Here is a 27,148-nt window from a genome sequence, read left to right on the forward strand (position 1 = left end):
CTACTCCTCCCTCACAATCAGATAAAGAACGCATCAAACGTAACCAACTCAGCACATCAGCGATGCCTCTCCCACGGAAAACCCACGGCAGGTATAGCGCAAGCCGAACGCAACCCTAACGAACCGACTAGCCGCGAAAAATCGCGCCACGTTATCGCGCCACTTAGAGTTTCCAAGGGTCCAGGGTCTTGCACGACAGCGTCGTTGGTGGTTTGGTCGAAAGGCAAGAACATGTTGATTGATCGACACATGCGCGAACGCGGGTCCCGGACGAACTTCCCCACAGACAACGTTTCAGTTGCTGCATGCTGCGAATGTGTGGATCTACACCGGCCGGTGAATATACTCGCGTGGCATGTACATTAGCACTTATCATGTGAAATGATGCGCGTTTTTGGGACGCTGGAAAAGGGAAGGTTTGCTGTGCGGTAGGCGTGTTTCAAGGGTCCTTGGACAGGCTTTTTACTGCTTTGGGATGTGGGTATCTTTGGTATCTATTCATGTTCGCGGGTTTACTCATCGTTGTGTGTATTGCGTCCAGGGATATTACACAAGTCAGGCGAGTTGCCCAACGGGGTAATATGGCGTCGATCCGGCGAGAGTTGCGTGGTTGCTGGTGACAAGGGAAAGCGAGGTTGGGTTCTCATCCCTGCTGCTGCTCTTGCTGCTGCTTCGAACTCGTAGCACCAATGCGCATCATACCCAGTACGCTACTTTGCGACTGGTGCGCTAGCTTCAGCGGCGAATAGCGAGACTCTGGGAGGCGGCGCCCGGCTTTGATGCTGTCTAGAACCCTGTTCAGCGTGTCAGTCAGTCAATATCCTAAACATTGTCTTGACAGAGGGCATGTATATGTTGTGCATAAACCCAATCACATGCGCAATCGCGTGTGAAACAGCTGGACAAGCTGTGACGGGCGGGAGATGCGCAAGCCCAAAGGCTTACTTTGCTGGCGACTTACCATTCCGCATTGATGAACTTGACAGCCTTGCCACCTGAACGAGTAATCTCCTTCTGCATCTTGCTTGCTGCTAGGCCGCCGCCTGCACCACCCCCACTGCCAATGCAGTTTACTCGACCAAGTATGACGTGCGTTACGGTTCGGCGGCCGAGCGATATCGAATGGCTAGCGCCATGGGCAGCGCAGAGCTGCTTGAGCTTGTGGTCTGAGACTAGAGGGGCGGTGGAGCCGTTGAGATAGAAACAGAGGCCGGTGAAGATCTGCTTTTCGGAAGGTTTTGACGAGGCTGAGGAGACGTCGCTCTGGGGATGCGTGTCTGAGTCTGTCCCCATGTCTGGCGCATGCTTAGAGACAGTCGCAATACCGTCGTCTTTCTCCTGTGATGGCTTCCTGCTGCTGCCGGCCTTGCTGGCAGCCCATACCTCGGCCAGGCTCTTCTGTCCACCGGTCCTCAGACCCTTTGCGCCCTTCTCCCAGCTGCCGTTGTCCTTGCGGCCATCCTTGCCAAAGTCCTCACTCCCTGCACCCACCGTATCCGCGACTCTCTTGCCACCGCCTCTGCCTGCCCTGAACTGCTCGCCCAGCTTGAGGCTCCGTGAGGCGCGCCATGAAGTGGAGCCTCCGAGGCGGTTCTCCGCGCGCTGATGGCCGGTACTGGAGCTGTTCCAGGGGTCGAAGAAGGTGCGTCTGGGCGGTGCGGCGGCGACGGGGGACGTCAGACGGGGACGCGTCGCGGATGAGGCTGCTTCAGGCGCGTCTGACGCGTGCGCAGGTGACGGGCGGTCGGTATGGCGGGCGTCGTCAGAAGTCGGGTCCGCGTTCGGGATGCGTGTTGCCATATCGGGTGCTGATCTTGCGTCGACGGTTAGCTTCGGGGCCCTTCCAAGCCGGGGGGATGTGATGCGAGTGCATTCTCGCCTGCCCGCCGAAAATGCACGTGAAGGATTCCACGTCCTGTCCAGTGTCCACTGGCGTTGCAACGGGCACCCGAACCCGGGCTGCATGCGGCAAGGCGTGGCGGGGGCGACTTACCCTGTTGTTGTTGTGCGTGCAGACGCATGTGGGAACAGCTGCGGGCTCAGTGGGCAGTGTGATTAAAAACAAAGTTTACGTACGCCAGGGTCCTGAGTCGAGTTCCATTGATTTTGCAAAACAAACTTTGCTAATCCCATGCTGCGACGTCTACGCGAGCGCAAGGCAATCCTTTGCGTGAAACCATGAGGTTCAATACGGAAGGTCAGCAACGGCAGCCTCGTTCCTGCGCGGCCTCGCTCCTCACCTGAGGGCAGGGCCGCCAATAACACGAATGCGATACATGCGCCATGCTCAAACAAGCTGATTGTGATGTGTGTGTGTGTATTATCCATTACTCGTCCATGTCTGAGATGACACAATTACACTAAGTATCTCGGATATCGATGCGTGTTCCGCAGCAACGCAGTCGCGTGCCTTTTCGTATGTACAGCCGAAGAAAAGAAACATGCTTCCAAAAACAATTCGTTGTAGTACGCCATTTGCCATGCACCCTGTTTCCTGAACGCCATGCTTTATCCGTCATAGATCACATGAACTGAATGTACTAAAATGAAAATAGAAATTTTGACCCGCGAAGGTATTGCTTCTGACAACGCCCGCTAAGAAAGGTCATACAACTGACGACGGCAGCGAGACGTCGGGACATCTTCGCAGTGCCGGAAAAGAAAACAATGGGGTACTTTAATAAAACGACTCGGAACGCCTGCATGCTTTTGCGGCGATGGCAGGTCTCCATGTTGTCTAGGCATCGCGTTGCCCATCGGTCCGAATAGCGCGGTATGAGCCGTGGAGTCGTGAGCGCATGTGAACATACTACATTGACTCGTGGTGATACGAGTCGTCGTAAAGTCGTAAAGGCCGTCGTGGACAGCTGCTCCGCCGTCTACGCATGGGCGTGGGTGCTCTTGCTGACCGAGGCCTCGTATATTGCGCGGTGCTTCTTCATCTCGTCGGCGTCGAATGCCAGAGCATCGCTGCCCTTTCTGCTAGCCAATGACGCCGAGCTGCCGTTGCCGAACTTGAGGCTGGCGAGCGATCGGGCCTTTTTGAGCGACTTCTTTCCAGCATTCGCACCTGTCTGGGGAATGTGGTCAGCGGCGGCCCGCTGATTGAATTGCGTTATCTCTTCGACTTCGGGCCGGGGCTTGACTCGCATGCGCTTGAACTCGCGAGTAATCCTCTCAAGCTTGCTGAGACCCTTGATGGACGGGGTGTAGCTGAGCATGGGCTCGGGCGACTGCCTCTCGTGCACGCTAGATTGTACGCTGGGCCGGCGCTCGGAACCAAAACTGACACCGGAGTCATGCTTCTTCTCTTTGCCAGGTCCGTTCATGTAGCGATCAAACGACTCTGGGCCGTGAGTAGCGATGCAGTCTTGAATCATGTTCTGCGCGACGCGAAGGTACTTGTCGACGATCCTCTGGACGGTGGGCCAGCCAGTCTGATCTTCTGGGCGCTTGTCCCGGTTGATGAGAGGAAGTAGGACATCAGGTCCCCTCCTCTGCACCTGGCTGATCAGCTCGAAGAAGATCTGGCGTTCTTCTTTCAAAGCCTCGTGGTTCAGGAACTGCGAGGGAAGCTTGGTCTGGGCGTGAACAGGAGGAAAGAGGGTGTTGAGGTAGCTAATGCAGTTGAGCTTGTTGAACTCTTCGTCAGAGAGATGGTTGATCATGATCTGCTTCATGTTAGTTGAGATCACGTGAGAAAGAAGACAGACAACATACCCATCGGCGGAGCCCGACCCATAGCTGAGCGTAGTACGACTCAGCTTTCCGGTTCTTGCCTTCGAGGTTGTTGATCCAGAGTGCGATGCCAGGTGCCTTTTCAGCGACACGGGCCATGTCGGCGTCCCATGTGTCCCTGTGGACGTCGAGGGCCTCGAACGTGGTAGCCATCTCTCTGCGTCGTCGTGTCTCCAAATCTTTCAGGTAGTCGAGCGCAGTCAAAGCTTGGCTCCAGTCGACATCAGCGGGCTCGGGCATGAAGGTGCGGGTCACAAAGTTTACGATGAAGGCGGGTGGCAGTGCGCTGGTCCGTGTGGGTAACGCTTTGAGCTGGTTCATCAACGACGAGGTGAAGCTCATGGTCGCAGCTTCTGTGGTGTTCCATGCGAATGAGCTGGAAATTGGTGATGTGTTGCCAGACTTGGTGTAGTTCTTGGGGATGGGTTGGGCGCGGTCCACGCGGTTGAGCTCGTACATGGTCTTGAGGGGGATGTCGTAGCTGCCAGGGTACTGTAATACGTGTTCGAGAATGTATGCCATTGAGTTGTGGTTCTCGTCCGACGCGCTCCGGGAATGATTTGATGCCATTTTGAAGAGCACGTGAAAGGTGTGGCGTGTGGATGCGAAGGGTCCCGGCGATGGCGCAGCGCTAGAGTTGCGCGTATCGCAGAAAAGCAAAGAGCGGAATGCGATCCCCGAGAAGCGAAAGCGAGGTTAGAGTTGAGGGTGTTGACGAGGAGAAAAGGCGGCCCGGGGGAGATGGGCTAGCGGGCGGCGCGTGGGGTTTGGTGGGGTGGTCGTAGCTTTGACGAGAAGAAAGGAAGGCGCGACCGGAGAGGCAGGATATCAAGCACGGCAGACAGTGCGGACGTGCAGGCAGATGGTGATACGGCTCTGGTGAATCCACGTCGAGTCGCTCCAGGCAAGGTTGATGGTGGAATGTCCAGTGTGGTCGGCGTTGCAGTGTGCGACGGGGCAGGCGGTTATGAGCACGGTAAGCAAAAAAGAAGGACAAACACAGCGGTGCAGGGTCAAGTGGCAGTGGTGGTGTAGGACGGGGTTATGAGGAGCAGACGATCGCAGAGGGCTGGAACGGGCAGACGTCGGGTAGGTATACAGAAAGGGTTTTGCGTTTGCTCTAGTCAACGCTTCTTCTCATGATCCCTGAGCGAGGGCCCGTGATGGTCGCTTTTGCACTTGCATGAGTGGCGTCAGTGACAGGGGCTTCCAGCTTCCCCGAGAACCACGACCAAGACGGCCTAGCCATCTCACGGCAACGCCTTTCAGCTCGAGTGCGTCAGGCCTGCTGCCGACCCCGCCCCGAGTCAGGCACAGCTGGCACAGTTGCTCCCAATCGTCGCCTCGCGCTATGCTCACAGTCGCGCTGGTACGACGTGCATCTCCGGCCGTCCCCTGAGGACCCTGAGACGTCACTCTCAGGGCGCCAACAGCAGTACCATGGTCGAACCAAAACATGGAGAAGCACCAGAGCACAGGCTGATCCTGGCCGCAAAGGGTCCGCCGCTGTCGACATTCCGAGGTCTGCTCTGGTGGCTTCTGAATCGTGCTGCGTCTGCCCAACCGCACGCGAACTCTGCGCCGCCCTAACTCAATTCACCGACGATGCAGTCTCCACTTGGGACTCGACCGCATCATCCTGGGTGCCGATGCATGTCCCCTCGAGAGCACTTGGACCTTGCAGAATGCACATGCACATGCAACCCCATTTTCGATTCTTCCGCACTACCAATAAGGACGCCGCCGTAGCTGCAACTGTCAGAGGACAGGGTTGGGCCTGCATCGGCATTTTGACTTCGCAGTGCAAAACCCAACCTTCAGGCACAGAAACATGGCAAAGTTGGATATTCACGAACCTAACCCAAATCCTCATGATCCGCGTCATCTCGACAATATTGTGGCAATGTGTAGCGATGAGGATGCGGCGCGGCAGGCCCGTTGACGATGAAACCTCTGAACTTGGCTCTTGTAGCCTAGATTCACGACTCGTATCCTTGAGCTCGCACATTCGCAAACGCGATGTACATTGCAGACTCGGAGCTGCAGCCATGCGAACTTATCACCGCCCACGGCCCCTGCCCCCGTTGTGCAAGCCTGCAGCCGAGTGGGGTGTTTGCAGCTCCGATAAAAGATTGCTCATATCACAAAAAGCATCATAACAGCGCCTGCTATCGCATGTCAACAAACAACGCGACGCGCTTGTCATGTCAAAATCTTGCTTCCGCACACTATGATTTAGGAGATGGGTGGAAATCTCGCCCGCTGCCGTCGGACAGATTCCGATGCATGTGATTGAGGCTCCTCGAGTATACATGTACCTAAGGTACCAACAAGTGCAGACTGCATGCTCATGGCCTTGGGCCGCGGTGCAGCAGCATGTACGCGTTCGAGATCGGACTCGTAAAGGTAACGCAAAGGATCGTCCTGACTCCTAGCAGTCTTGTGTACTAGCATCAGTGCTCCTCCTCGCTTGCAGACCACACACTGCGAGGCCGAGGGCAACCCCATCGTTACACGAGCCGAGATTACTCATTTCATCGATCGAAGCTGTGCGATCGTACTGCACATCGCCAGATTGACGAGCTGTTGGTCCCTTTGCGCTGACCTTTGACGCCATACCGTCTGACAATCTCCTCACAGGCCACTCAGCCGCGGGTACAAACGCCGGTGGTTCTCCTCAACAACCCACAGCCGCGCAGGAACAAACGCAGCTAGCACAACGATGCCAGGATGCATTTGTACGAATCGATAAAGACCGTTGAAAATAATCTCCGCGTCGATCTGCTCGCACCTGGGCAGACCGTGGCCAGCATCCCATCCCCCGTTTAGTCTCCACACCTAACGTTGCAGTGTCTTATTCGTTGCGGCCCAAAATTGCTTCCCCTTTGGGAAGCAACACCATCGTTGCAACAACATTCATGCGCATTGAAGATCGACTTCACGCCGCCACGCACACGGGGGGCAGCTGAAGCAAACAGGGTGTGGAATTTCAAATCAGTCCCTTGCTATAGGCAGCCATGTTGTCATGCCTTCTCCTGGTGGCGTAGTCGGCCTCTGATCTGGAATCGAAGATGCAAGCCACTCTGGTGTTGTCAAGTTTGGTTCAACTGCAACACTCTGCGATGATCTGATCAGGTTTCCTGCGGATGTTTCCACTCTCGCTGTTCTCCGTGACACGGTCGTCGCGCGGACAGCTAGTGCGTAGTCGCCGAGGGAAGTACCACAACTCAGCTTCCTCGTTGCCCCATGTGGCAACTTCAAACCTCCTGACATGACAGCTTGGAGATACTACTATAGCCAGGTACACTGCTGTATCATAGCATGCATAAGGTAGGGTTGACCTTACAGTACTCTCGGCCACGCCTCAGGTACTTCTTCGGGCAAGCCGGAAGGACACGTAACGGCGAGCTAGTCATCCTTGGATGGTGTTCGCGCAGCGACTGCACAGCCTCACGACCGCAGCCTCACCTTCGGAGATAGAAAATACTGCCAAGACCGATGCAAAGGGCTGTGCTCCTGAGCATGACACGATGGCAGGTACCGACGCCATCGCACTTCACGTGGCCTTCTAGATGCACAACCTCGGTTTGCTTGGCGGGCTGTCCTTGGTACCATTATTTCGGGCTGCAGCAACACCACCATCAGAATGAACGGCGGAAACACACGGCGAGAGGAATTTGAAATCACATAGGTGGGATTGGAATTGGAATGTAGAATCTATGTGACATGTAGGGCGTGGTACCGAAATCCTGCGGTGCAGCATGCAGGTTCATTGATGAGTCATCTCGCCCACGTATTTACAAAGCCAAAGCAATACTAGATACCAAACATCAATCTGTCATTTCAGATACTTTGACCATGGCGGCTCCCTCACAGCTCGACTTCGTGACCGTGGATGTCTTCACCTCGCAGCCATACGGCGGAAATCCGCTGGCCATTGTGCGCATCCCGCCTGGCCGGACCCTAAACCAGGAACAAAAGCAAACAATCGCGCGAGAGTTCAACCTATCGGAGACGACCTTCTTGCACGAACACGCGGATGGTGCGGCAGAGGACCAATGGACTGTCGACATCTTCATGACCTCGCGAGAACTGCCGTTCGCCGGACACCCTACCGTGGGCACGGCCTGCTATGTCTTGGGAAGGACGGCTCGGGACCGTGGCGTCAGCAGCGGTGTCATGGAAGCGAGCTTCAACCTGAAAGCTGGGAGGGTCGGGCTGCGATACGATTGCGGCAAGAAGACGGCGAAGGCTTCGATCCCTCATGACGTGTATGTTCCTGCATTTGACATTGTCCTCCCCCGGCCTGTCTAGAGTGTCTGCATCACGTAGTTCGGGCTGTTCCAGACCCACGGTCTGAGAGCGATTCGGCGACCTGAGGTGCTGCAGGTGTGTATACATGTCAGCTAACCAATGCAGTCATATCCACAATAAGAGGTACACCAAGGACGACTTGTTCGCTCTCCAGCCGCAATTGGCTGAAGCCCATCGGCAAGGCAAAGTTAAAGTCAAAGATGAACATGCCATCGTCTCGATAGTCAAAGGCATGACATTTGTTCTGGTCGAACTGGAATCTGAAGAGGCACTGAGCATGGTGTCGCTAGCTGGCCAGTCTCTCTCCGTCGAGGGCCTGGATCAGGGCTGGGACGAGACGTTCATTGGGACATATTTCTTTGTTCGGGCGGGAACGAGCGACCATGGCGTGACGAAGCTAAGGACGAGGATGATCGAGGGTCCGTTGGAAGATCCAGCTACCGGTAGCGCCGCCAGCGATTTGGCCGCATATCTGTCGCAGACAGCAGGAGAGGCATCCAAGACGTTCAAGTACGAGATTATTCAGGGCGTAGAGATGGGGAGACGAAGCGAGATCTCCATCGAGGTCGAGATGAACGAGGACAAGAGTGTTGCGCAGCTTTTCTTGGAGGGTAGCGCGGTACAGGTCATGGAGGGGCGGCTGACTGTCTAAGTCTATCGTATTTGCGATGGTTCTCGTTCGAGAGTAGGTTCCCGTGTGGTCATCGTAGGCGTTGCAGAGGTTGAGAGTGGCCCGTATGGCATAGTCATTGCAGCAATAGTAAATGAGATGGGTGGCAGAGAGAGTACGACATCGCGCACCAATGGATCGCTATGAGTATGGAAGACCACAGATACGAAAGAAGGCGTATGTACAGTCGATACCGATGGACCTGCTTGAGTTTGTTAACACCAAGGACACGCCGACCGCCTGGGTGTCTAGATGATTGTGGTAGAGCCTGGGAGTTGACTGTATGGAAGTATGGAAGACGACAGTTCCGACAGAACATATATGTGTAGTCGCCTGTGAACCTGCCTGGACTTGTCAACATAGAGGAGACCCCGACTGCCTCGTACTTCTTCGCTGAAGGCCACGCAGTACGCACGATAGTGGGGTGGCTGATCATCTGGAATGGAGAACAGTACTATCTGTCTTGAAGAGCTGTTCGGGTTCTCATGATCGTCATGAAGCTGTGCGTTGACGGTCGTGATGATTGTGGTCGGATTTGGGAGTTGACCATCTGAGGTATCGAAGTTGATACATTCGAAAGAACGCGTGTGTATAGTCGCCGCTCGTAAGCCTCCTTGTGACAGTTGAGATGAAGTAGGACCGAAGGGTGTCGCGACAACTCCTCGAAGATGGCGCGGTACAATTCATGGAAGAGACAGATCCGAAGAAGAGAATGCACGTAAGCCTGCTTGAGATTGTTAATCAGAGAATCCCAACCTCGAGGATTTGCGTCACAGAGACTGGAACCTGAGGAGTTTCTGCGGGTGTTGGTTACAGATGTAGATCCTCCGTGCCTGAAGACACCTCCTGCCTCAGGCAAGCCGAGCGACCCGTGGACACCAAGCCATATACGGCAACCCTGATTCCGTAATCCTTCACGACGTTGAAGGAGCGAACGTGTAGCGGGGTTTGACAGGAGGTGTCTCAGTTCCTTTTGCCGCGAGCACGGTCATTGAGTGTGGGTCAAGCGCAGCATCATCGCTTGCAGATTCGATGGAGCAGCGTGCAGATCTTCGAGAATGGGTATACACACTCTTGTTAATGGTGGAGAAGTACGTCGGTACGTCGCCATGTTGTCTGGGCGCCGCGTCCACAGTGGAGTTGATGAGTGGGCGTGACAACTTGGCACGGCAACATCCCAAACAGCAAACATCGATCTTTATCGATCTCGGATTAAGAATTGCCGCCATCGCATGTTGTCGCAGAGAGGACCGATTGCCTCTGGCATCCAACAGAGTGCGTGCAGATGCAGGATGCGGACTTGCTACTCCGTGGTCCTTCAACTGTCACCTGTCACATCCGTCAAATCGAGACAGTGACAGCACGAACCAACCTTGCTCGAGTACGTCGCACATCGCTTCCGACAACTCAGTGAGGCTCATGGAGGAGGCGTGGGTCGCAAAGTGGGCCGGAGCGAGTAAACCAAATTTCCCCGCTGGCGTTGCGGTGGTGACGAACGGATATCGGAAGTCAGTCACACAGTCCTGCCGTGCATTCGGTTGCTGTTATGGCGCATGGGAAGGCATCATAGGAGTTTGAGCGTGTCCTCCTCAAAATTTAGAAGATGCCTGGCTCGAGCCTGAAAGGCGGCTAGCGCATCTCGTTTGGGTTAGCGCCATTGGGGTTCTTGCACACCTCTTACACGAACCGTTTCTCGGACCTCCTCTTCAATGCCTGGCGCATTCTCGTTCCGGAGAGGCTGCCATGCCAGCCTCAGTCAGTGGCAGGGCGCCAGTTGATGCCAGCGCCCCGTGCGCGACGTTATCGATGTCGGTATGGGTGGGTTTGAGACGTCTCTGCCTTCATCGTGGGTTTCATGCCCGAGGAACCACGAGCCGCCTTACCAGGTTGCTCTTTGCCTTGTATTCGCTCGCCAAGGACTTAAGGCAATGCGATTCCTCAGATATCTTGCTTTCCTCACCATCATCAGTCGCTTGTTCCATTACAAACTCCGGTTCTGCAGTTGAGGGTTACATTCCTTTCTCTTCCTCTTAATTCTTCATTCAGATTACGTTGAACGTATCTGCCTTTTTTGTAATCCACCGCTAGCCGGACTCCACTCTTTTATCAATCTTAACTTCTTTTCCTGAAGCTATCATCATGCGCTTCTCAACCCTCATCCCTATGCTGCTTGCAGCCGGTGTCGCCAATGCCCAGTTTGGCGGCCAAGGTGGAAACAACGGTCAGAACAACGGTCAAAACGGCGGCAACAACGGACAAAACAACGGCCAGAACGGAGGCAACAACGGTCAGAACAACGGTCAGAACAACGGTCAGAACAACGGCGGCAACAACGGTGGTAACAACGGAGGCAACAACGGCGGTGGTGGTGGTAACCTGGCCCTCAACCCTGATGTTGTTCAAACCGCCAGTCAGTCCGATGGATTCGATCAGGGCCAGGAAGATGGACAAGCCGCGTCCCTCACGTATGTTGGCACGCACGTCTTTGTACAGATCCCTTGCTAACTTGACCAGTGACCAAGCCAACTTCATCAACTTCTGCCAAGGCAAGACCCTCACCAACGGTCTCCAGGTCAAGGAGGGATCCTGCAACGGTATCGGTAAGCTTCAGCCATTCAAGCCTGCTTCAGAAGATAGGTGCTAACTTTCAGATAGTCATGGGAGATATTCCTGCCGTTGGTAACATGATCTCTGCGGTCTTCACCAGCCCCCAGAACAACGAACAAGGCATCCAGGAAAACCAGAAGATTGACTTCTCCGTGAAGATCACCAACTTGGAGGCCGGTTCTTTCACCAACCCTGACAACACCTACTACGCTGCCCCGCAGACGCTTCAGGGAGGCAACGTCATTGGCCACACCCATATCTCCGTCCAGGACATGGGTAACGACGCCAACAACCCTCCTGATGCTCAGAACTTTGCTTTCTTCAAGGGTATCAACGACGCTGGTGACGGCAATGGTCTTCTCACTGCCACGCTCGAGGCTGGTCTCCCTGCCGGTAACTACCGTGCTTGCTCTATCACCTCTGCCTCCAACCATCAGCCTGTTGTCATGCCTGTCGCTCAACGTGGTCCTCAGGATGACTGTGTGAGGTTCACTGTTGGCGGTGGCGGCGGTGGCGGCAACAACGGTGGCAACAACGGCGGCAACAACGGCGGCAACAACGGCCAGAACAACGGTCAGAACAACGGTCAGCAAGGTGGTCAACAGGGAGGACAGCAGGGCGGCCAGCAAGGTGGACAGCAAGGTGGACAGCAGGGTGGTCAACAAGGAGGCCAGCAAGGAGGCCAGCAGGGCGGTCAAGGCGGCCAGCAAGGACAGGGCGGCTTCGGCGGCTTCGGTCGTGGACGTGGACGCGGACGCTTCAACCGCCGCAGCTTTGCCGCACGTGACTTCGTCGCCTAGGCACTTCATGAAGATCGAGAGAACAGGAGAGTTGACGGCAAGGTTTGGGGTTGACAAGGTTTGAGGTTTGAAGCAGTGGACGCTATAATGGTACTTTCCTCTTTGACGACAATTACAAGATAGATCGTACTTCTGTTCCCTAGAGGGGCACGGAAGGTCACTCTACGGAGGTTGAAGCGAAGCGCTTCATTGGACTGGTTCTGAGGGCGCTATTTCCTTCTCTGGCGCCTACTTAGTATTGATGAAATGTAAAACTATTCTATTGTATTTCTGCTCGTTCATGTTACCTCGCCTGCTCCTCTGTTAGATCTTGTGTCGCAAGCAGTCTGGCACTTGATTACTTACGCATGAATGCATTGAAAGTGTCGAAACCTGGATGTCTCAGGACACCATGCGACGATCAGGCACGAACATGCCGCAACACGGCATCTTGTAACATCGGCGACGTCATCCCAAGATGCTCTCGCCCCCACTAAGGCTTGGTTGTAACAACACCAAGCGAACCTGATGCTTTCCATGACCGATGAAGTACCAGCTGACCAAGAAAAATTGTCTGGAACGAGTATGACTTTAATCAGTGATACTGTTGTGTGCTACGAATACATATTTCATTACAAAGCCAGGATACAAGGGGACCTCGAAGCTATCGCAACTACTGCGCATTCCAAAGTACACCTTCAGTGACTAGCGATAACAAAGGCCTAAATCTATCCTGAGTCATAGGCGTATTATCCTCTGCGTAGAGTATACAAGAGCCTTGGGGTGGCGTATGCATTCGCTGAGTCGGCCGCATCATCGGATAGGCCACCAACGATGACTCATAGATCGCCCAGCTTATATCGATAGACGCAGGAAGCCTGTTGGAAACATCACATCTGGTGACGCTTCTTTCGACTTTACAATTCATGAAAATTTCATTCCATATGAATCAAAGCATCAGCGACTTTCGATCGTCACCCCCCGCACTACCTACAGAGCTTTGGTTGCAGATCTTGGAACACGCCGACCACCGCGATGCTTCCCATCTCTGGGGCAGCGTGCGTCTAGTCTCTTCGCACTTCAAGGACTATGTTGAACGCCATTTCATGTCCACCTATCTTCCGGATATCACAATATTCCTTGCGCTTCCTCGTCGCGATCCCGCAACAGGTACACTGAAGTGGCCTGGCGACCCTATTCCGCGATCTAGGATCATTTTTTCGTTCGACAGCATCACTGCTGATCGGCAGCGCGCAGTTCTTGTGTCGTCGGAGACACTTGGGCCACTGGGAGAGATGAAGAGCGTCGATGAGCTTAGGCGTGCGGGTAGCTTACCAGTGGCGCGACTACAACAAGCGCCGCCCTGGGTCAATATTGGGAAGAACCATTTGACTGGTGTATCGGTGGGCGTGAAGGGTAAATTTTGTTGGGACGAGGACAGGAAGATATGGACCTGGGAGGTGAACTGGAGGAACCTGGTGACCCATTTCTACCAAGCGAAGGTACTCAAGCGGGAGTCTGCATCAACCGGCAAACTTCGAAGAGAGCGTTGATGAATGCGGCACATCGTTCATGTGGCAATCAAGCGCGCATCACCTGTCCGAGATGAGAGACTCACCTTCAGCCCTTTGGAGATTGCTTCAGTCTGACTCGAGGAAAGTTCTGGGTCGATACGCTTCTGGGTTTCTTCAGACAGTCCATGCAATAAAGTAGCCAGCGCTGAGGATTTCCACACAGGAGCCTGAGTCCGACGTCCTTCCAGTATGGTCGCACAGATCAAGACCAGACTTCCGACGAGCGAAATGGCCGGCAGCGTAATCCACTCCCAACGTATCTCAACGATCTTCTCCGTCGTCCACGCTATACCTGCGATAGGAACGGTGCCAAGCCCACGCGATTTCAAGTTGTTTGTTATTGCTTTGCTGAGATTGGCAAGAGGTCCCTCGAAGTCGTACGGTGGGACTTGGTGGAAATTCCACGCACCCGTGTCAGGAGCAAAAGGATATGCCGGGTTTTGGTCAAGTGTGGGAGGCAGATCGGAAAATATCCAGTCACGCAGGAGCTCCGTAGTCTGGTTCACAATGCTAAAGGTCTCATTTCCAAGGGCAGCAACGACCGGCGATGATGCGCTATACCTGTCCGGCTGTATTGTGATGGAGTTGGTGACCGATTCTTCGAGGACGCCGTTGTTAACTTGAGCTTGGAGAGTTTTCACGCACCAAGTAAGTAGGCATTCCATCAGCACCGGCGTTTCGTTTCTCATTACGGCAGCTGGGCCGCCAGGAGTGTATCCAACATAAAAATCCGCGATAGGGAGAGTGACGTCTGCAAATCTGGTGGTGTTCAAGAAGGGGTCGAATCGGGAGTCAACATTTGACGTATTAACAATCAGTGTTGTCAAACTAGTCACTTGACGTTGACCAACAAGACCCGTAGAACCAACTAGGAACGTGTTATTGACCTTGAATCCACAAGGGTCTAAGGCTTCTCTGAAGCCTGTCGCACGATCCAGGTGTGTATTGTTCTCGCACTGATATTCGAGCATGGACGACACATCATGGCACTCGTGGCAGACACCAAGCGTTGAATAGGAGGGCCAGGTGCAGTTGCCGGTGGGACATGTGGCTGTGGATGACCTAATCCCAGTCTCTGGAGAATTGAACGCGGTATCAATCACTGCGACCATGGTCGGATCTGAACGAGGGTCGGTTGCGAACTTGCGCAGTATAGGTAGATATCCGGGCACAAAACTCCTTGCAGCCCAAGTTGTGCTCTGCTGGGTAGCGATCATTTTCTCCGGGTAGGCCACGATCTGCTGGAAGAACGGCTCAAAAGCAAGCGCAAGAACAGTGATCAGTGCACCAAGAGACACCAAATGTCTGCATCCAGATCAGCGATTTAAAAAACATGGTCTTGATTGGGGTATCCTAACCTGCACCTTGTCTTGATAAGAAGCAGAGCCGCACCCCAAGGTCCACGACTAGCGGCGTCATAGACCTGAAAATCCCATAACGCTGCCTCTTTCTGAAACCAAATCCACTTCAACTGTCCAATGGCTTCTGAGACCGGTAGTATCAATGCTGCTTTAGAGACCGCAGCGAAGACGGCAACGTATGCGTTGAGCGTGATACCTGTCACCAAGTACTCTGGCTGCCGTTTGCCATCATAATACCAGAGCACACCTATGATAGCCGCCATACAGCCGAAACTGACGACCCAGCTAAGTAGCTCCCACCACCACCAGTCAGTGACGATCCGGTCGTAGAATGTTGTTGACGCTCGAATGAGGGGCTGGTGTTTTGTGTCATTGTCTTGAGCTAGGGGAGCTGTGGGCGCGGAGCGAAACATGTCTGTGAAATGGAAGAACGACAACTCTCCAGGAGCATGGATTGAAAAGCAAGAAGCATCATGGCCTCTTATTGCTATGGTGTATAGCTACTGTGCCGCATCTCAGGGTTACATGCAGGTAAGTCGTAAACTAGTAGAGCGCATAGTATCACTTCGCGCCTCACCTACTTGTAACGGGCATGTAATCCATCCGATAGTAAGTTGATTGGCGGATGGCTGGCTTGAACCCTTGAAATCGCTGTCTCAAGCGCCGAGGTGGGTTGTTGTTCAAGTAAGCGCCGGCCGCCAGGTCTATCCACAATAAAGCGCAACGGAACAGCAGGCTCTTGTATTATTAATTAAAGGGCCGTGCTTCTCTTTATTGTTTTACGAGTTGATCATGACATCGATCATGTAGTGGTGTTCTTCTCAGATCATGAACCGACAGCCTTTGCGGAAGCCATTCGCTGTGCGACCAAGCTAAAGACAGCGATTGATGACATGAATATGGCGAGATTATAAAACTGTGATTGCGTCAGCTCACTCGATCACCGAACTGATACTTATAGGTTGGGCATACGGCCTTCCTCGAGTACGCGCTCTCCTCCGCCTCGCTGCGCGCTTCCACAAAGAGTCGACGTAGATTAGGTAGATTGGAAGGCTGCGATCCGAAGTCAGATTTCTGCGTCATACAATTTGTTATGGTTGTTGCATCGACTTACCATGCTGCTACGCCGATGATGAGAGTGGGAGCGTCGAAGCATTTCAGGGCTGGGCTAGATGCGATGCATGGCTGCGGGCCCGGGGCAGCGCACAGACCGCATCATCAAGGTGGCAGTCTGGCAATCGCGAAGCTCCACCAACATTAACCCAACCCGCACTTCACCTTCACCCACGCCCCTCGATCCAGAGACACCGACTTCTCGACAGCTAGGATAAATCGCCAAAGAAGTTTGCGCTTCCCAATACCTCGGCCTTGTAGGGGAGTAGGCTCCAGATTCTACGAGCCGGAGTCGGAGGGGTTTGGCTGAGCGATTAGCCTGTACGGTCCTACGAAGATGGCCGTTAATAGGATAAGAGGCGCATTTGCGCCCCCGCGAAAGGGAGAGACGTTCGAATTGAGGGCGGGTCTGGTGTATGAATCTCCCAAAGAGCCAGATCGCGATTCACAGCTGACCATTGCATCAGATCTCAATATGCCTACGAACGGTGAGCGCCTGGAACTGCGAGGACTACACTGGGGGCATACTAAGACTGCGGCAGGAAAGAAGCCATTCAGAAGACTATCATGTCCATGACGCTGGGTAAAGATGTCTCGGCCCTCTTCCCTGACGTTCTGAAGAACATTGCGACTGCCGACCTTGACCAGAAGAAGCTGGTATATCTATACCTCATGTAGGTCCAAGTTCTGGTTGCGAGGCAGGTGGGAATTGACAAATACTTAGGAATTACGCAAAATCACACCCCGATCTCTGTATTCTCGCCGTAAACACTTTCGTACAAGACTCCGAAGACGCAAACCCGCTCATACGAGCATTGGCGATCCGAACAATGGGCTGTATCCGCGTCGATAAAATGACAGATTATATGGAGGAACCGCTACGGAAAACACTCAGAGACGAGTCTCCGTACGTACGGAAAACAGCAGCACTTTGTGTCGCTAAGCTCTTCGACCTCGCCCCGTCCATGTGCATCGAGAACGGCTTCCTGGAGCAGCTGCAGGAACTGGTTGGCGACCCGAACCCCATGGTCGTCGCAAACTCGGTCACTGCACTGGTGGAGATTCAGGAGGCAGCACCGGAAACCAAGGCCCTGGTTATATCGTCACAACAGCTGAAGAAGATGCTTCTGGCGCTGAATGAGTGTACAGAGTGGGGTAGAGTCACTCTGCTCACCACTTTAGCAGACTACAAGCCGGCAGATGTCAAGGAGGCAGAGCACATTTGCGAGCGAGTCGTTCCACAGTTCCAGCACGTCAACCCGAGTGTGGTGCTGGCCGCTGTCAAGGTCGTCTTCCTGCACATGCGAAACATCTCTCCCGAGATGATGAAGTCGTATGCAAAGAAGATGGCTCCCCCACTAGGTATGTTGACGACGGAGGTTTACAGGGGTGTCGCTAACATGCTATAGTCACGCTCGTATCTTCCGCTCCTGAAGTACAGTACGTTGCGCTCCGAAACATCGACCTACTCCTCCAGAAGCAATCGGATATCCTCAGCAAAGAGATGCGCGTCTTCTTCTGCAAATACAACGACCCGCCATACCTGAAGATGCAGAAGTTGGAAATCATGGTGCGGATAGCGAACGACAAGAACGTCGACCAGCTACTGGCCGAGCTGAAGGAGTACGCTATGGAGGTGGACATGGATTTCGTGCGACGAGCCGTGAAGGCTATTGGGCAGGTCGCCATCAAGATCGAAAGCGCAAGCGAGAAGTGCGTCAACACACTGTTAGACCTCATCAACACCAAAGTCAACTACGTCGTCCAGGAAGCGATCGTAGTGATCAAGGATATTTTCCGCAAATACCCCGGTTACGAAGGCATAATACCGACCCTCTGCCAGTGCATAGACGAGCTGGATGAGCCCAACGCGAGAGCCTCACTGATCTGGATTGTCGGAGAGTACGCTGAGAAGATCAACAACGCGGGTGAGATTTTGTCGAACTTCGTGGACACATTTGCCGAGGAGTTCACTCAAGTACGTCTGCCCTCCAAGATGGATTCACGGAAACTAACAGCCACCAGACACAACTTCAAATACTCACAGCCGTCGTCAAGCTTTTCCTGAAGAAGCCAGATCAAGCACAAGGCCTGGTAACAAAGGTTTTGCAGGCCGCTACCGCAGACAACGACAACCCAGATATCCGCGATCGAGCATACGTGTATTGGCGACTGCTTTCTAGTGATCCCCAGATCACCAAGGTACGTTAGACTACTACGCTGCGCAACATGATGTTAACTTTAAATAGGATATTGTGCTCTCCGACAAACCCCCGATCACATCCACAATACGGTCACTGCCTCCTCAACTACTAGAGACGCTACTCACAGAACTATCAACTCTGGCTTCAGTCTACCACAAGCCACCAGAGGCCTTCCTTGGACAGGGCAGATTTGGTGCAGAGGCCATGCAACGGGCTGCCATTGAAGAGCAACAGGAAGAAGCAAGAGAAAACCCAATTGCGGCAGCAGCAGCTGCTGCTGCCGTCAGCGGACAAGCGCCTTCAAACGTGGAGAACCTTTTGGATATCGATTTCGACGGCTCCGCGCCTGCTTCAATGCAGAAAACACCCACACATGGCTCATCGGGTCTCGAAGGACTCGCTGGCACCCCGCAACGCGTCGCATCTCCAGCCACAAACGCGCCTGCTCCACAACAATCGAACATGGACGACTTGCTAGGCTTGTTCGGGGACGGAGGCGGCGCCGCACCGCCAGCCCAGGCCGCACAGATGAGCAACGATGACATCATGAATGGATTTGCGAGCATGAGCATGGATACCAACCAACCGCCACCACCGGCACAGCAACTAGGCGGCGAGCAGAGCAAGAAGAGCAACCAGGATTTGCTCGACTTGTTCTAGACAGATGGTCTCGAGGCCGTTGCTCCGGTTTGGGTGTTTGTATGTTAGGGAAAACGTATATCTAGTGAGCATCTACTGGCGCTGGAATAGCATGCCTTGATACGATCACATGTGTGCAAATCGAGAGATACTGGTATGAAGCACCAAGATGTTTCCTGTTACTTGTGATGAGCACATATTCGAGTCACTGCCATACCCCACTAAACGATTCATGCTCTCTCCTCACTGTAGCATCACGGGTTTGACGTGACAGCTTTGCTTCTTCAAGGCATAGAGCCGGTGCGGCATATACAGTATAAAGGCTAATATAACAGTGGGATTCCCTTCACTCATAGTCTAGCCTTGACTACAACACCCAAGGGCACATCATCCTTACTCCTCTCTTTAAGCACTCGTCTCAGTATCTTCCCACTCGCACTCTTCGGCACCTCATCAATAAACACCACGCCCCCTCTCAACCTCTTATGGTTCGCAACCTTCTTATCCATCCACTGCACAATAGCTTTCGCTTCCGCCTCCCCAGCACCAGCCTTCGAAGCAACAATATACGCCCTCGGCACCTCAGTATGCTGCTCCTCGTCATTCACCCCAATAACCGCCGCATCATCAATGAGTTCGCTCTCCATCAACTTCCCCTCTAACTCCGCCGGTGGGACCTGGAAACCCTTGTATTTAATCAATTCCTTGACGCGATCCGTGATGTAGAAGTTGTGTTGTTCATCTTGGAAGCCGATGTCGCCTGTCTTGAAGAAACCATCGGGCGTTATGGCGTCGGCGGTTGCGGACTCGTTCTTCCAGTATCCTTTGAAGATGTTGGGGCCGCTGAGCCAGAGCTCGCCGGCTTCGCCGGGGCCGAGTTCGGCGCCGGAGGCGGATATGTATTTTGCGGTCATGTTGGGGAACATTTTTCCGACGCTGCCGACGGAGGTGTACCATTCGTCCCATGGCTGGAGGGAGTGTTAGCATTCATCGCTCAGTGTTGTGGACATGGAAACGTACCTGAGTGTGCGTCATTGGACTTGTTTCACTTAGCCCGTATGCTTGGTTGATCTTGAGGTTCAGTCGTTTATACACAGTATCGACTAGCTCTTTCGTAAGGGGAGCGGCGCCACTGGTAATCATCTTGACTGACGACAGGTCGTACTTGTCCACCATCTTATCTCTTGACAAGCGTACAATGACTGGAGGTGCAACGTAGATGAAGGTAATCTTGTGTTCCTGTATCGTCCGCAGGAAGGTTTCCATATCGAAAGCCGGCATTACCACGAGCTCAATGCCGCGATGCAGTGTCTGATGTACCAGACCAGTAAGTCCGTAAATGTGGAAAAATGGCAAAACTCCCAAGAACTTGTCGTTCGCGGACGAGTACCAGTTTCCCACTGCACCCTGGCAAAGAAGTAGATCTGCGACAATGTTGCGATGACTGAGCATAACGCCTTTCGGTAATCCTGTGGTTCCAGAACTATACGCCAGGAATGACAGGTCTTCAGGATCCGCCCGTCTCCTGCGATACCGCAATGCGCCTGATGTCTTCCTGATGCTAGTCCAGTGTTTGCATCGATGTGTCTCGTCTTTCTCAGCACCCAGTAAGATCACTCTATCACTTGCGATTCCAACTTTCTCCGCAGCCTTTAGCGCGGTGTCCAGGAATGCCTTTGTCGTGACAAGCGCTTTAGCCCCCGAATTCTCAAGCTGGTAGGCTAGCTCATCCTTTGAATATCCTGGATTCGCGGGCGTGACAATGCCACCAGCAAAAAAGGTTCCATAGATGACTGGCGGTACGTCGATATCGTTTGGCGCATATAACGCAAGGACGTCATTCTTTTGCCAATCCCAGAGATTCCGGAGTCCTTCGCCGAATAATGTCGCGTTGCTTTTTACATCGGCGAATGTGTACTTTCGGTCGGAGTTGATGGCGCGATATATGACTTTATCGTCGGGGAAGTCGCGGTCTTTGCGGTCGAACATTAGACCCCAGAGGTCAACGGCCGGAATGTCCACATCGGGAAACGGTGATTTGGTAGGCATATTGACTTCGATAGCAGAAATGCTGTGGTCACGAGACCTCCAAGCAATGTATTGTTTGGGCTGCTGTTATATTGGATACGTAAGGATGCAGAATAAACGTGCAGTTGATCAGTGGGCGAACTTGAGATGCATCGAGATGTCAATCTGTGGGGAACCTCGGCTTTTGTCCTGATGACGTCGCCTACCCGTTGGCCCTATTACCGAATCGCATTGTAGCATGTTCAATGCCTTTGTGGAAAGTTCCCCATTTCATCCGTGCCAGAGCTGTGAGCGTACCCTAAGTATGCACATCCAAAACTGGAATAGGTCAAGGAGCTTGGCCAGCTTCTGTCGTTCCGCGGAGAGGTGGAGGAAGAGAGAGACCTTCGCACCTGTCCGCGAGTAGCAAGCAGATTGCGTGTTGAAGGCGATTGATTGCTCGTGTTGAGAAGCAGATAAGGCAAGCTAACGAACATGGTGTTTCTAAAGTGGCAGCAGGTGGCCTTTTGCACTCTAATTGACCGGCCAGCTTACGTGTCTCTGAAGTATACGTATATGCCTCAACGGAAACCAGGGTGCAGTTAATCGAAGTCCAGGCCCGCACTGTGCAACCAGCGATGATGTACAGACCGGGAGAACCGGTCATACAAGGACGGGTAGAGAGTGCATGTTGGTGTTACGATTTGGGCCAAATCGATGATGAGATCTGACGATGTAACAGTGCACACGGCTAGGGGTCCAGGCCTGTGGTGGCCTAATTGTGCTTACTGGCAGCCGTACCACCGGCTATCGCTGATCGGCTCGCGATTGAATAGAGGAGGTGATGTGGATTTCTGGAGCGTTTGAACAGCGAAGCCACGCGGAGTAAATAGTGGAATGGAAGACAGAAGCCGCGGCTAAGGAACCCGCTCCCGCAGGAGCGCACGGCCTCCGAGATGGTGGGGGAAGGCACGACCAGCGACCGAACGACTCCACAGACCCACACACAGCCCTCCATCACAATCAATCCACCCATCAAGGTGTTTGCTTGCATGACATCTGCCGCGCTTTTGCTTGCCCACGAAACCGAAAAAAACCAGACTCATCAGGTGGGATAGCGTGACATCGACCACAGCTGGCAGTTCACGACAGGTTCAGCTATATCCCAGGCTTACCGACGCGCTCCCGATCGGTCTTGCAACCTCAACCTCCGTCGACCAACCCAGCCGGCCGGGACGTCCCTCAGGCCTTCGGTGGGCGCCTCTGCAACGCGATTGGCTGCGTGGGTGCTGTGCCGTGGGGAGGCTTGCACTGTCGAGGACCCATACAGCGTCATCATTGAGGCGTGGACGGAAGAAGGGCAATTTCTCTGCAGCGTGATATCTGCACCACTTGGCCCTCGAGCTGGCAGGGAAGCCGGCCTTTTAGCAAGTGTCACCGGTAGCTACTTCTAATACACAGGATGGGTAAGTGGGCCCCTCTTATATACGCAGCCGTAACTTCCCCTCCCTGGCTTCCCAAAGCTTTTGCCATCCTCCGCGCCATCACGGTTCTGCTTTCTCTCACGACCCGACACGTTGCCTGCTGACCTCTCCCTACCAGACTCTGCAGGAGACAACTATCGTCCAAGCGACCGAGTAAGTGCTCATGTTTCTTCTTTCTGTTTCCGCCTCCGGGCGCAGGTCAGGTGAACGGCGAGGCTGTTGCAGTGCTGGATGGGTCTCTGTAAGCGTGGGCGATGGTGAGGGGACCGGTGTTAGCTACCTATGAGCCCCTCCAAGGCAGCCAGCACCCTCCGTTTCCTCGCTCATTGCTCACGCCTGGGTGGTGGTCCGTCACGTGACTGTCGCTGCCGGCAACTGCCGCCCGGGCGGATTGTCGTTGCCCAAGCTCCGAGCTGCTTGCCCTCACCCGCTCGCGCAACCTCTCCTCAACCCCATCACCCACGCGAGCCCGCACCTGCTCGCCATCGCCGAACCTCCCAGAACCTCTTCGTCGCCTCGACACATTGCGTGTACTTTGCAATCATGTCGTACGAAACTGACAACTATGACCAGCGCGACCGCTCTCCCCGTCGACGATCTCGCTCACCGCGACGCTCCAGACGCTCCTACTCGCCCCGTAGCCGCTCACGCAGTCGCGAGGACTACCGCCGCACTGAACGCCGCTCGCGCTCCCCCCAAAGTGGTGCGCAAGGTGCAGGAGGCTACCAATCGTACGGTGCTGGCCGAGGAGCTTCATCGCGACCTGTCGAGAACAAGGGTGAAATGATGCAGAGTATTAGGGATTCTTCGCAACAAGATCGCCGTGTCTACGTCGGCAACCTGTCCTACGATGTCAAGTGGCACCACCTGAAGGACTTTATGCGCCAAGGTACGGCATGCGCTGCGCCGCGTCAAGAGCTGGGCTAATGCGGAAATAGCTGGCGAGGTCCTCTTCGCAGACGTCTTGCTGCTGCCGAACGGAATGTCAAAGGTAAAGGATGATGGCTTGTCTTGATCGTGAGAAGGATGGAGGTTGACTGGCTTTTGCTTGGGTGTAGGGCTGTGGCATCGTGGAATATGCCACTCGGGAGCAGGCGCAGAACGCTGTTGCATCGCTCAGCAACCAGAACCTCATGGGCCGACTCGTATACGTTCGCGAAGACCGAGAGGCCGAGCCTCGATTCAGCGCCCCCGGCGGCGGACGCGGTGACTTTGGCGGCGGAATGCCTCGCGGCGGCGGCTTTGGAGGTGGCTTCGGCGGCAACCCTGCTGCCGGAGGTGGTGCAGGACGACAGGTCTATGTCGCCAACGTTCGTACCCTTTTCTCTTCTTTGCTTACCTCGATAGCGTGTACTGACCCAGTTCTAGCTTCCTTACAACGTCGGCTGGCAGGATCTGAAGGACCTTTTCCGCCAGGCTGCTAACAACGGCCAAGTCCTCCGCGCTGACGTCCACATCGCCCCCGATGGCCGTCCCAAGGGCTCCGGTGTTGTTGCTTTCGAGACTCCCGAGGATGCTCGCAACGCCATTACCCAATTCAACGGCTACGATTGGCAAGGTCGCAACCTAGAGGTCCGTGAAGACCGCTTCGCTGGCGCTCCTGGTGGCTTTGGTGGTCGCGGTGGTGGATTCGGCGGACGCGGTGCCTTTGGCGGAGGCTTTGGCGGCCGTGGAGGCTTCGGTGGCCGTGGCGGATTTGGTGGTGGCTTTGGAGGTCGTGGAGGCTACGCTGGTGGAGGTGGCTTCGGCGGTCCCCCTGGTGGCCCTGCTTTCGACCCCAACGCTGCTCCTGCCGCACCCAACCCATTCACAGACTACGCTACTGCAGGCGGAGAGCCCAGCAACACCATCTACGTTCGCAACCTCCCCTGGTCGACTAGTAACGAGGATCTTGTCGAGCTCTTCACCACGATTGGCAAGGTCGAGCGTGCCGAGATTCAGTATGAGCCCAACGGTCGCTCTCGCGGAACCGGTGTCGTTGAGTTCGCCCAGGCTGGAGATGCCGAGACATCTATCGGTAAGTTTTCTCATACGCTATGTTCTTCATCACTAACAATGCATAGCCAAGTTCACTGGTTACCAGTACGGTGGCAGGCCATTGGGTCTCGCCTACGTCAAGTACACCAACATGGGCAACGGCGGCGATGCCATGGAGGGTACCGAGAACACTGGTGGTTTGACCCAGGATCAGATCATGTAAAGTGATCCTTGCTTTGCGGTATTTCTTCGACGCGCAAGCATCAGAGGCTGATGCATACGGGTTCCCATCTGCTCTGGTTATGAGCATTGTCATGTTAGGAACACCTTTTTCTCTCTCATTTCACATGTATACACATGACGGAGCTTTGGAGAGATTATGTTACGGGTCTTGATCACGGGCATGTCTGTAGTGGACCAAAATTTCCTTGTCGACAAAAGGGCTAGCTTTCGAAATGTAATGAGGAGATCGAATAGTAACCTAGCGGTTTCAAGCTCTTCTTTGTCATGATCTATATGTATTCGTGATGATTGATATGATGTGTTATTGCTGCAGCAATTTCATCATCCACTCGTAGACAGCCCATTGTACGGCGTTCACCACGAATGCCCGTATGCTACATATGCCCAAGCCACGGAAGAAGACGCCCGCACCTTCTGTCTTGTACGCATGCCTAGCAACCTCGATCGCGCTCAACCGTGCTCTAGGCGTCTCTGACCCTAGCAGCGCACTTCCCTCCCCATCCCGCATCGGCGCATGTAGTATCTGCGTCTGCACCCTCGTCTTGATAACATCCAGCGGAAATATCGACGCCCATGTTATGACACCAGCAAGACCACCACATAACAGTACTTTCATGGCTGTTTCGCGATCGGAGTCGTCTGGGGAAGACCAGGCCTGTTTCGAAAGTTCGTAGGACCAGAAGCTGCGTGTGCGGTCAGCCAACGTCCTCGATCATCGTGCTTCTCCATCCAGGAGAACGGACAGGCAAGCAACTCACTAAAACCCATACCCCACCGCATCCCTCACACTGGTAATCCCACCTCCATAGTACAAACCCCTGATCCCCTCTGCCTTCCAAACATCTCTCGCTACACTCCAACTAGTTGTCGTCGCGTTGGTTGCTACCTGCGCGCGGCACTTTACGAGTTCGGTAGGTGCGCTCACGATGAAGGATGCGAGGCCGCCTGTTGCACCTGCCAGGAAGACTTTCGAGTAGTTTGTAGGCGATGCAGGAGAATCGTGGAGGAGGGTGAGGGTGCGGTTGTAGGTCATGAATAAGAGGGCGTTCAACGCGCCGTAGGTTAGGATGGGTGCTGTTGCGCCTATACTGGAGGAGTTGAGTCAGTCAGTTGATCCTAGCATTTTGTCTTGTCTGCTGTGTAGTGTGATGCGAAGGACTCACCTCTTACGAGTGTCCCCGCATTCTCAAATTGCCCTTTGAAACCGCGTGGTGCTGTTACCGCGCCTGTGGTAGCTGGAGATGTAGCTTCGACATTGTGCGTTGAGGAGGGACCGGCTTGGAGACGCGTTTTTATCAGGTCGAGTGGATTGCCGATTATTATTCCTGCTGCGCCGGATACGTAGCCTGCCCAGAAATCTGCGGACATGGCTTTTTGGGAGGGGAGGGAGGGTTGGAGAGGGGGAGGTGAAGGGAGGGGTACTTGGGGAAGGGTTGCTGGAGATACATGTTGCGGGTTGTGGGGCAAGGGACGCGAGGGTTGTGCCGAGGCTTAAGAGAGGTTGTCTACGTTGAGCTGGGAGGTCATGATTGCGTATTTTTGAAGATGGGTGTTTCGGTCAGTATCAGGAAATGTCCATGTTACAATTACTATCGTCTCGGTACCTATGCTCATTGTGTTGTTCGATGGCGTAGGCGTCAGGTCTTAAGGCAAGATCATAGGCTAAGTAAATCGAGACTTTGTCCAAAGTGCATGTAAACATGTAGCTAGAAGCTAGACTAGAAGCACCCTGCAGCGAAGCATGCCAGACCATGTTCACTTGTGCGACGATCCAGCTCGTCTCGTTCGGGACGCTTGACGCTGTCGGACCACCGACAGGATCTCGAACAAGCAATGCGTATGAAGTATCGGGCTGCGATGTTGCAATTTTCAGAGAATCTAGCTCGACGTAAAGACTGACTTGAAGCCCAGTCGAGGTTGGCGCAGAGAAGATCCAATGGCATGCATCTCGTGTGTGTCATTCGCCACCGCGTTGGCCTCGCGACCCGACTCGAATGAATCATGGAGCACTGACCATATGAGGCTGAGACACGCCTGACTACCTGCCGATCTCCCTCACCCCGCCGCCACCCAGACTCACTCACTTACGTTTACCTCTCGCGCAAGACTCATTCTTTGTCACTGCTCATTTCTTTCCTTTCACTCGTGTCTGTGGATTCCGACTCGGTCTGAAGACGCTCTTTCCATTGAACCTGTCGCGATAGACCATGAGCGTGCGACTAAGACGATTGTTTCGAGATCAGTTACACGGTATGTTTGACACTTATTGCGGTACAGGCGGCGCAGTATATATCCAGACTGTGAAGGCTGTTCAGGCTTCAATACGCGCGAGCTGTAGCCTCGGGACCGCTTACCATGGTTCATCGTTCACCTTACTGACGACTCCAGTGTCTTCTACGCATTAGCACCAATTCCTTACGACAAGCATACACCAAGTC

The 27,148-nt window shown here is 54.0% G+C and overlaps 8 protein-coding genes across 8 annotated transcripts; 4 read left to right on the forward strand and 4 right to left on the reverse strand.

The window, feature by feature from the left end:
* Positions 1–643: 643 nt before the first annotated feature.
* Positions 644–2,021, reverse strand: J4E87_000900 (uncharacterized protein; the record flags this gene model as incomplete). Its single annotated transcript, XM_049372551.1, has 3 exons — positions 644–794; positions 962–1,808; positions 2,018–2,021. 3 exons carry the CDS (start codon positions 2,019–2,021, stop codon positions 644–646), a joined length of 1,002 nt encoding a protein of 333 aa, XP_049237209.1.
* Positions 2,022–2,879: 858 nt separating this feature from the next.
* J4E87_000901 (uncharacterized protein) lies at positions 2,880–4,308 on the reverse strand (the record flags this gene model as incomplete). Its single annotated transcript, XM_049372552.1, has 2 exons — positions 2,880–3,671; positions 3,721–4,308. The coding sequence occupies 2 exons, from the start codon at positions 4,306–4,308 to the stop codon at positions 2,880–2,882; spliced, it is 1,380 nt and encodes a 459-aa protein (XP_049237210.1).
* A 3,288-nt stretch (positions 4,309–7,596) lies between these two features.
* J4E87_000902 (uncharacterized protein) lies at positions 7,597–8,704 on the forward strand (the record flags this gene model as incomplete). The annotated part of the gene is made up of 2 exons (XM_049372553.1): positions 7,597–8,009; positions 8,158–8,704. 2 exons carry the CDS (start codon positions 7,597–7,599, stop codon positions 8,702–8,704), a joined length of 960 nt encoding a protein of 319 aa, XP_049237211.1.
* A 2,157-nt stretch (positions 8,705–10,861) lies between these two features.
* Positions 10,862–12,129, forward strand: J4E87_000903 (uncharacterized protein; the record flags this gene model as incomplete). The annotated part of the gene is made up of 3 exons (XM_049372554.1): positions 10,862–11,187; positions 11,237–11,322; positions 11,378–12,129. 3 exons carry the CDS (start codon positions 10,862–10,864, stop codon positions 12,127–12,129), a joined length of 1,164 nt encoding a protein of 387 aa, XP_049237212.1.
* Positions 12,130–16,493: 4,364 nt separating this feature from the next.
* Positions 16,494–19,020, forward strand: AP1B1 (AP-1 complex subunit beta-1; the record flags this gene model as incomplete). Its single annotated transcript, XM_049372555.1, has 7 exons — positions 16,494–16,570; positions 16,624–16,644; positions 16,699–16,830; positions 16,881–17,518; positions 17,566–18,134; positions 18,182–18,358; positions 18,406–19,020. The coding sequence occupies 7 exons, from the start codon at positions 16,494–16,496 to the stop codon at positions 19,018–19,020; spliced, it is 2,229 nt and encodes a 742-aa protein (XP_049237213.1).
* A 329-nt stretch (positions 19,021–19,349) lies between these two features.
* Positions 19,350–21,048, reverse strand: J4E87_000905 (uncharacterized protein; the record flags this gene model as incomplete). Its single annotated transcript, XM_049372556.1, has 2 exons — positions 19,350–19,967; positions 20,020–21,048. 2 exons carry the CDS (start codon positions 21,046–21,048, stop codon positions 19,350–19,352), a joined length of 1,647 nt encoding a protein of 548 aa, XP_049237214.1.
* Positions 21,049–23,033: 1,985 nt separating this feature from the next.
* On the forward strand, positions 23,034–24,690 carry J4E87_000906 (uncharacterized protein; the record flags this gene model as incomplete). The annotated part of the gene is made up of 5 exons (XM_049372557.1): positions 23,034–23,379; positions 23,429–23,481; positions 23,549–23,800; positions 23,859–24,507; positions 24,554–24,690. 5 exons carry the CDS (start codon positions 23,034–23,036, stop codon positions 24,688–24,690), a joined length of 1,437 nt encoding a protein of 478 aa, XP_049237215.1.
* A 321-nt stretch (positions 24,691–25,011) lies between these two features.
* Positions 25,012–26,078, reverse strand: J4E87_000907 (uncharacterized protein; the record flags this gene model as incomplete). The annotated part of the gene is made up of 3 exons (XM_049372558.1): positions 25,012–25,393; positions 25,469–25,793; positions 25,874–26,078. 3 exons carry the CDS (start codon positions 26,076–26,078, stop codon positions 25,012–25,014), a joined length of 912 nt encoding a protein of 303 aa, XP_049237216.1.
* Positions 26,079–27,148: the final 1,070 nt, after the last annotated feature.

This window comes from Alternaria ethzedia, assembly GCF_023757985.1.
Source record: "Alternaria ethzedia strain BMP 0044 chromosome Unknown scaffold_2, whole genome shotgun sequence".
Lineage (NCBI taxonomy): Eukaryota > Fungi > Ascomycota > Dothideomycetes > Pleosporales > Pleosporaceae > Alternaria > Alternaria ethzedia.